Consider the following 9,174-nt stretch of genomic DNA (forward strand, 5'->3'; position numbering starts at 1 on the left):
GGGTGGGGAGAGGGCTTCTGGAAAATTCACAAGATCCGATTTTTCCCTCATTACTTTCAGGAAAATGGATATATATTGATTTTTTTTTTTACGGAATTCCACGTTTTCGGCTATGGAGAATCCGATTCAGGAAAAAAATTATTTGTAAAATTTCAATGTTTCAACGATAAAAAAATCGCTGATCCACAATTTTATCTTGTCTGAGGAATGAAGAAACAGCATGTAAAATACATTATTTACAATTGACGGATATTTGTCCTCATCTTAACACAACGTTTCGGCTGATACACCCTCCAGCCTTCATCAGGTGTCTTGGGGAAATTTCGGACCTGGGTTCTCATTCCTAAGGTATTTTACGATATTATTATTATTATTATTCAGGTCACTGCTTGCAATCCAACTCAGGGTTAGTATCCCATGCTCTTAACCACTACACCATATGCCCGTGGGTAATCATGGAGTGAATTTTAGGGCTTATAAATCTAATATTCTCCTATCCTTCCTTAATACCTAGTTTTAAATATTTGGGAACCATTGTTATATCAGATGAGGAAACATCAAAGAAATCTAGTCAGGGATTGGATATACCAAGTGATATCAAGCAAATAAATGACTAGTAATAAAAGTGAGGAAAAGAGTCCTTGGAGCATACATAACACCTGTCCTTAGATATGGATGTGTGACCTGGAACATAAACAAGGGCAAAAGCTTATCAGTACTGCAGGGATATGGTTCCTTGGAAGAATGCTGCTGGTATTCTGTGCAGAGTGTAACAAAGATCTAAGAACAGAGTGTAACAAAGATCTTAAGAACAGCATATCTGCCAGAAAATTTCTCAACAATGCAAGCAGACAACCAGCTCAGTTCATTGGACACTATATTAATGGAAAAAGCTTTGACCACTTGGTGACTCTAATCTTTCAGGAAATTGAAAGAAGATGCTCAATAGCCTTACGAGCTGGCTTTGAAAAGACTGATCCAATAATGTACTGTTGTGTGTGAGAATTTTAAGCTGAGTTAGTGGCAACACAGCTTACATATAATCCCTATTTATCTGTTATTAGATATGTAACTTACTGAAGTAATGATATAATCATGAAATAAACATATAAAATGGTACATTTATTTGTATGGAGTAAAAAGAATTGTTTTTAGATATTTAATAATTCAGATACCATCTGCATGAAAAGTAAGATGTATGTTAGTGTTAACATATTTAATTTGTAAAGCATGTAAAATTAGACTAAAATATTAAATAAAAGCCCATGTTTTTTTTCAACTTTTTTCAAAGTTTTTTTTTTTTCATTTTAACAGGGATCAGTACTAATCTAGGAAGATAGTACTTTTATACCAATAAAAACACTCTTTATTATCTACCAGCACCATTATCATGGCTGTCACAATGTCAAAAGAAATAGAAAGAGTTGTAAATTTCTCTATATGTACAGTTTTGTACAACTAATAAATCTACCTGAGAATTAATTCTATGTTATATGTGATGTCTGGTATAAGAATCTGCTGGCTATGATTTTGTTTTGTAATGAGAAATAAGTTAATATACCAGTATGTAGAACTATATGGGAGACATATTCTCAGTAGCTCTTATTTCTTTACAAGGTTGCACTGTCATGATGAGATAATGTCATTCATATTTCAGCATTGCAAACAAACTTAATATCTTAGTAAACTGTATCTTTGTATAGTATATTTTAATAGTGGTTGAAATTTGGTAACTGAGAGATAAGTGTTCTGATTAGAGTCATGATTGCTGTGTAAACTAAACATTGTCTTCAGCTGCCTGTGACACCTTCAGAAAGCCTACTTTACTTATCAGCCAAATTCCACTTGCAGGGTTGGTACATGCTGTTTTAATATTTTAATATTGTTTCCACCTACAAGAGCCTTTTTGGTTGCATGACCTGCTTAGAAAAGCAGGTAAATCTCCATTAAAGCACACCCTACTGATTAAAGAGATGAGAAGATAGTCATAACTGAAATACCTTTGATTATGAGTCTGCTCAGAGCTGAACAGGGGTAAACAACAGCGATGTGCAATGTTTCTAGTGAGAGAATATTATTGATTCAGCAGTTTAGCGTGTGTGTGTATTTTTACTCTGTAAATATGAAGGTGTAAATGTACTCTGTAAATGTATAGGCTTTACATAATGTTGTATGATATAATTTTAATAACAAATTTGAAATTAAATCAAATTGTTTTGGTAAATGTTTATATTTAAAGTTTATCAGTATAGAAATGCAAAATTTCTGTTGTTGATTCTGTACATTTTAAGTATCTTCTAATATCTTGTACTGTTTTCTCTCTTATTTCAGAATATCACATTACTTTGGCAAAACAGAATTTTTTATTTCATAATAAAAAGAAAATGATAAAGCTCCTTCTCAAATCATATAGACTCATAGGACCAGTTTCCTGGATTCTCTGGTGAACATACTTCTAGACAGGATGCCAGTCCATTGCAGAATACTCAATTTTGCTAGCTGAGTAGAATGGAGTAACATGAAAGGAAGTGTTTTGCTCAAAAGCACGACACATTGCTCTGTCCAGGAATCAAAATCACGATCTTATGATCATGATTCCAACACTTTGACCACTAAGCCAGATGCCTCTCCATTTTTTATTTCATGGACACCATTAATAATTATTATCTTTTAAAGATTAAAGGAACATGTTAAACAGAACACATAAGTCCTTTAATATAAATCTATGGTAGAGTTACCACTGTTTTATTGTCTGTTATATATACAAAATGATTTTGCAATCCAGTTAAACTTGAACATATTTGCAGAGGAGTTTGCAGCATCTTCATATATCAGCAATGATGGTCATAGTAAAACTAATTGTTAAAAATAAATTATGAAATGAAAATAAGAAAAATATTCATATATTGTAGGAAAAGAAGTAAAATTATGGAAAATAAACTATGTGAAAAGCAGCCTGAGAATATTGATTTTCCTGATGAAATGATGAAAGAGATAAAAAAAACTTATTACTGTGATATCTGTAGTAAATCATTCTCTCAAACAAGTATCTTGGTGACTCACAAATGTTTTCATACAGAGGAAAAACCGTATTGCTGTGATATCTGTGGGAAATCATTTTCTTTAAGTGATAAATTAACTGAACACAAACAGGTTCATACAGGAGAGAAGCCATATCACTGTGATATCTGTGGTAAATCATTCTCTCATAGAAATTCTTTAATTGAACACAAACACACTCATACAGGAGAGAAACCATATTGCTGTAATATCTGTGGTAAATCATTCTCTGCAACAGGTAACTTAAGTAAACACAAATATATTCATACAGGAAAAAAACCATATCACTGTGATATTTGTGGTAAATCTTTCTCTCATGGAAATACTTTAACTGAACACAAATATATTCATACAGGAGAGAAACCACATCGCTGCGATATCTGTGGTAAATCATTCTCTGCAACAAGTAACTTAACTAAGCACAAACGCATTCATACAGGAGAGAAACCATATCGCTGTGATATCTGTGGTAAATCATTTTCTCAAAGGAGCAACTTGACTACTCACAAACATATTCATACAGTTGAAAAACCATATCACTGTAATATCTGTGGTAAGTCTGTCTCTCAAAGAAGTAATTTAACTACTCACAAACGCATTCATACAGGAGAGAAACCCTATCACTGTGTTATCTGTGGTAAATCATTTTCTCTAACAGGTCACTTAGCTACTCACAATCGAGTTCATACAGGAGAGAAGTCATATCACTGTGATATCTGTGGTAAATCATTCTCTCATGGAAATACCTTAATTGAACACAAACGTATACATACTGGAGAGAAGCCATATCACTGTGACGTCTGTGGTAAACCATTCTCTCTCTCAACTAATTTAACTATACACAAACGCATTCATACAGGAGAGAAGCCATATCATTGTGATATTTGTGGTAAATCATTCTCTCAGATTGGTAACTTGACTAAACACAAACGCACTCACACAGGAATGAAACCATATCACTGTGATATTTGTAGTAAATCATTCTCTCAAAAAAATCATTTATCTACACATATATGTATTTACACACAAGAGTAACTGAATGATGTCAAGTCATTCTTTGAAAAATAACCATAAATATATTCAATCGCCTCATTGACAGTGAAAAAGTGTTTGAATTAGTCTCAATCCTTTAGGAATCTCATCAGAATATTTAATGTATTCCAGTTGAATTACACATGTGCTGTTTTACTGAAAATTTTATTTATTGAACTGCCTGGAATGTGTTACGTTTGCAAATTGGATTTTTTTTTCAGTTTAGTGAAATGTTTAATTCCTGTGAATATAAATATGTCTTTTTGAACAGCTACTTGTTTCCAGAAGCAAACCCTGAAAGGATTTAAATGAGTTGAACCAATTCCTCTTTTTAATGGTTGAGTGAAAGAGCGGCTCATATTCTTGCAGTCTTTCTTTGACCTCATAAAACAGTTATGTGCACACTCCAGGGACCTTATATCATATCACTTGACCGAAAACCACCCTATTGACTGAGAAACACAATTCTTTTCCAACTACTTGTTTATTTATTTTCACTTACCATGTAACTTTCACCATGAAATGTTTCCTCAGGAAACTTATTTCATACAAAGAAACTCTGTCAGAAACTTTGATATTAACAAGAAATTCCTATTTCTTTAAATTAATTACTTCTGTTTTGTGTTTTTGTGTAATAAATCTACTTAATGTTGGTACAGACAAACTTCTGGACTAATTGGGTTAAATTTATATCCTTATACTTATGTATGCCTTGTGTTTTATTATTTGTATTTGTGTATTTACATGCATCCTTGTAAACGTGTGTGTGTGTGTGTGTGTGCATGCATGCATTTGTTGGTCTGTATGTATTTTGGCACATATCTAATCGTCCAACCCATGCTAGCATGGAAGGCGGACGTTAAACGATGATGATGATGACGAATAATAACATCAGCAAAAAAATACCTTAGGAATGAGAACCCAGGATTGGGTTCAAAATCCTACCAGGACACCTGAAGAGTAAATCAGCCGAAACATTGTGGATCAGTCATGCACACAAACACACATTCACTAAAAAAGATGCTAGAAAAAGTAAATAAAATTTATGCTCTCTCTCTCTCTCTGTCTGTCTGTCCACACACAGCAACACACACCTCTCTGTCTCTCAGGCAATAACACACTCAAAAAAGATGCAAGGAAAAATAAATTTTAAAAAATGTACGCTGTTATTCTCTCCCTCACACACACACAGCAACACATCTCTCTCTCTCACATACACAATACACACTTTCTGTCTAGCAACCCCCATCGACATATACACAGTGAGTGAGTGAAGGTGTGTGTTGTAATATGTGAGTTTTTTTGCATCTATGTGTAAGTGGCACTCACTCGCACTCTCTCTCTCTCTCTCTCTCTCTCTCTCTCACACACACACATTATGCACACCACCTGTTTCCAACGTAACCCTAGCCCTAAACACTGGAAGTGTGTATTCTTTACCTTTGCCCATAAATACATATGTATACATCATTTCTGTACATGAGAGTGTGAGAGAGAGTGTGACTGTATTTCTGCATAACATATAGAAAAATGGATGTCTTTTAATGAAATTATTTTTGGTTGTGGCTTATTTTAATACAATATTTATGTGTACATTTTCATAAATGTTTGTCTAAGTAGAATTCTATTCATGCATGAAACATCAGATGAAAGTGAAACATTAGAAGCAAATTGAAATATTGTCCGAAAATGACCTCAAAGTTGTGCTAGCCAAGCTAGTTTCCGAGGTTATTTCAGTTGTAAAAAAGAGTTGTTGAGTCAAAAACAGTTTATTTAGTAGATAGATAATAAGCAGCTTTCTTTATTATAATACAGATGTGACAAATTCAGAGAAACATTACTTTCATTATTCACACATTGTCACTCACGTAATGCAACACTTTGTAATTTTGGTTCAAATTGAAAGTGTGAAACTATTTTCATTTTGGAAGGAAACCTGGTCATTGTAGAGAAGTGTATTTGAAATAACTATAGCTGGTTGTTGAGATAACATAGAAAATATGTAAATGAAAATTTATTTGACATGTGTAATTAATTTGATTGTTCTAGTCTTAACATCAGTGGGTAAGAATAGAAGTCATTTGATGAGACCTTTTTGTTTGTAATTGGCTATCCTGTTGCAGGTTCAATTCGTGGAATATTGAAATGATACCCGTCTTGTCCATTCCATAGAATAAGAGTATACAGAGAACATCATTAGAGGGATGAGTTTGTGAAACACGTTTAAGGTTGTTATCTTGAACACGAATGAAAATATGATTTTCATGGGGATTACCAACCATAAGGATGGCTATTTCATTAAATGTGGGCTCATTAAAACAGTGTAAAATGTTCTTTACTGTAGTTTACTATAGATGTAACGAATGCAGAAACACACACATACTCATAGAACTGATATATATAGCCAGTTTCCATCTACCAAATCCACTCACAAGGCTTTGGTCAGCCCAAGGCTATAGTAGAAGACACTTGCCCAAGGTGCCATGCAGTAGGACTGAACTCAGAACCATGTGGTTGGTTACCAAGCTACTTATCACTTGCATATAAATATGGAGAACAGAATGGAGTAAGTGGAGCAAGATCACACACGAAAACGAAAAGTGTCCCTGAAGAGGTCACAGATGTATAACGAAAGATTTCCAGACAATGGACATGAGTTAAAACAATAAAATAAGTACAGTAATAAATGAGTGAAGGGAAAATATATGGTGTGCATGTTTATTTGGCAAAAAAAAAAAATGACCATCCTGAAATACTACAATATGCCACGCTGGAGCGCTCTGTTGATATATATATATCAACGGAGTGCTCCAGCATGACATTGTAGTATTTCAGGATGGTCATTTTTTTTGGCTTTTTTAAATATTATTAACCTACGTTTGATATAATAATAATATTTTATACTAGTATTGATAGAGGTAAATCTTACAATAAATTATTAATTCCCGTAATGTTTATATAGATAGGCTGTAGAACTTGACATGTTCATAAAATAGTCGATGAGAGTTTCTATATATATATATATTGGTATTGTATTTTTAGGTGTTTAGTCTTTTAAAATTTTTATGAATTAAAAAAAATTTTTAATTTTTAAGATATTTTAAATTTTGTAAAAATACATTAGTAAACTATACTCATTTGCTCTTTTACTTGTTCAAGTCATTTGACTGCGGCCATGCTGGAGCACCGCCTTTAATCGAGCAAATCGACCCCAGGACTTATTCTTTGTAAGCCTAGTACTTATTCTATCGGTCTTTTTTGCCGAACCACTAAGTTACGGGGACGTAAACACACGAGCATCGGTTGTCAAGCGATGTTGGGGGGGACAAACACAGATTCACAAACACACACATATATATACATATACATCTATACGACGAGTTTCTTTCAGTTTCCGTCTACCAAATCCACTCACAAGGCTTTGGTCGGCCCAAGGCTATAGCAGAAGACACTTGCCCAAGGTGCCACGCAGTGGGACTGAACCCGGAACCATGTGGTTGGTAAGCAAGCTACTTTATTTCATTTAGATTGGCCATTTAGGCTTTACAAAGAGGAGACAAACAAGAACAGACAGACATAAAGTAGCTGCGGGCTGGACACAGACATTGATGAGATGAAGGTGATAACAAAAGTATGAAATAAGAATGGGAGGGGCACCAGCACCCACCGACCGATAACTTCTTGAAAACATTGCTCAATAAGTTCAATAATAAACAATTAATATGAATATTAAACACAATTAATATTACTAGGTTCAATTCAATCCACTTCATCGGTGCCCCAAGCAAGTTGGCTTGCCGCTTGCGGACAACTCTGTACCGACAAGTCGGAATGACCTTTGACAAAAACTCATATTGTACGACCTCTGCAACCCCACCCCCGTCTCCTGTGCTGCTTGCCCATTTTTTGGTGAGCAACCATTGTTGCTCACCTTCCTTTTTCCTTTCATGGAGGCAACTTCCTCCACGACTTCCACTTTCTCATTTTCCTTCTGCAAGCTATTTCCCACACAGCCACTCCTGCACCTTCAGATGAATGTATTTACTCAGAGAAAATATATTTAGAGAAAGTTGAATTGCATAAAGGATTGGAACATTAGTGGTTAAACACATAATTTATGACTGGTTGTTTGTGTTTTCAACTTGAAAAATGAGAATAAATAATATAAGGATTAATATAGGGAATATCAACAGAATGATTTAAACAGAACAACTAAACCCAATGTAAATCAAATTTGGAATAGACATAAAGAGGTAAGGACAATTTTTCTCTTTTTAAGACTTAACATTGATATGAAGATTGCACTGATTAATCAAATCGATATGGCATCCAATAATCACACTGTGGTTGATATACAATTACACTGATAGAGAATATTGTCCTAAAAAATATTTTCCAATTATTCTTTGTTGTATTTGTTAAACATATTTTAAGAAATAGAAAGCAAAATACAGTAATTTGTGGGAAGGAGTAAATCAATTACATCGATCCCAGTGCTCAACTGGTACTTATTTTATCGGCCTGGAAAGGATGAGAGCTAATGTTGAACTTGGTGGAATTTGAATTCAGAATGCAAAGACAGATGAAATGCAGCTAAGCACTTTGCCCAACATGCTAACAATTCTGTCAGCTTGCCACCTTATACAGTATTACTATAGTGAAACAAAGTGTCAATGAACATACAAGTTTAACACATTCATTACAGTTACTTCAATTAACATACTGTTATTTTGTTTAAAAGACTTTGTTTCAATGCTCTTATTAATGGTGTGTGTGTGTGTGTGAGTGTATATATAAGCTGCGTGAAAAAGTGCCACACCCTAACAGTTGAGGGAACCCGTGGAAGAGGTAGGCCCAGGAAGACCTGGGCTGAGGTGGTGAGGCAAGACCTTCGTACATTGGGCCTCACCGAGGCGATGACTACGGACCGAGACCTTTGGAAATGGGCTGTGCGTGAGAAGACCCGGCAAGCCAAGTAAGATCGTTGCCAGTGCCCCTGGACTGGTTCTTGTGCGGGTGGCACATGAGATGCACCATTTTGAGCGTGGCCGTTGCCAGTACCGCCTGACTGGCTCCTGTAGG

The 9,174-nt window shown here is 34.7% G+C and overlaps 1 protein-coding gene across 1 annotated transcript in view; it reads left to right on the forward strand.

Moving 5' to 3' along the window:
• Positions 1–4,796, forward strand: part of LOC106875885 (zinc finger protein 107-like) — a 15,509-nt gene extending 10,713 nt beyond the window's left edge. The window contains exon 2 of the mRNA XM_052971108.1: positions 3,230–4,796. Within this exon, the coding sequence (XP_052827068.1) occupies positions 3,230–4,095 (866 nt within the window). The 3' untranslated portion in view covers positions 4,096–4,796. The remainder of the gene's footprint in view (positions 1–3,229) is intronic.
• Positions 4,797–9,174: the final 4,378 nt, after the last annotated feature.

This window comes from Octopus bimaculoides, chromosome 10, assembly GCF_001194135.2.
Source record: "Octopus bimaculoides isolate UCB-OBI-ISO-001 chromosome 10, ASM119413v2, whole genome shotgun sequence".
Taxonomy (NCBI): domain Eukaryota; kingdom Metazoa; phylum Mollusca; class Cephalopoda; order Octopoda; family Octopodidae; genus Octopus; species Octopus bimaculoides.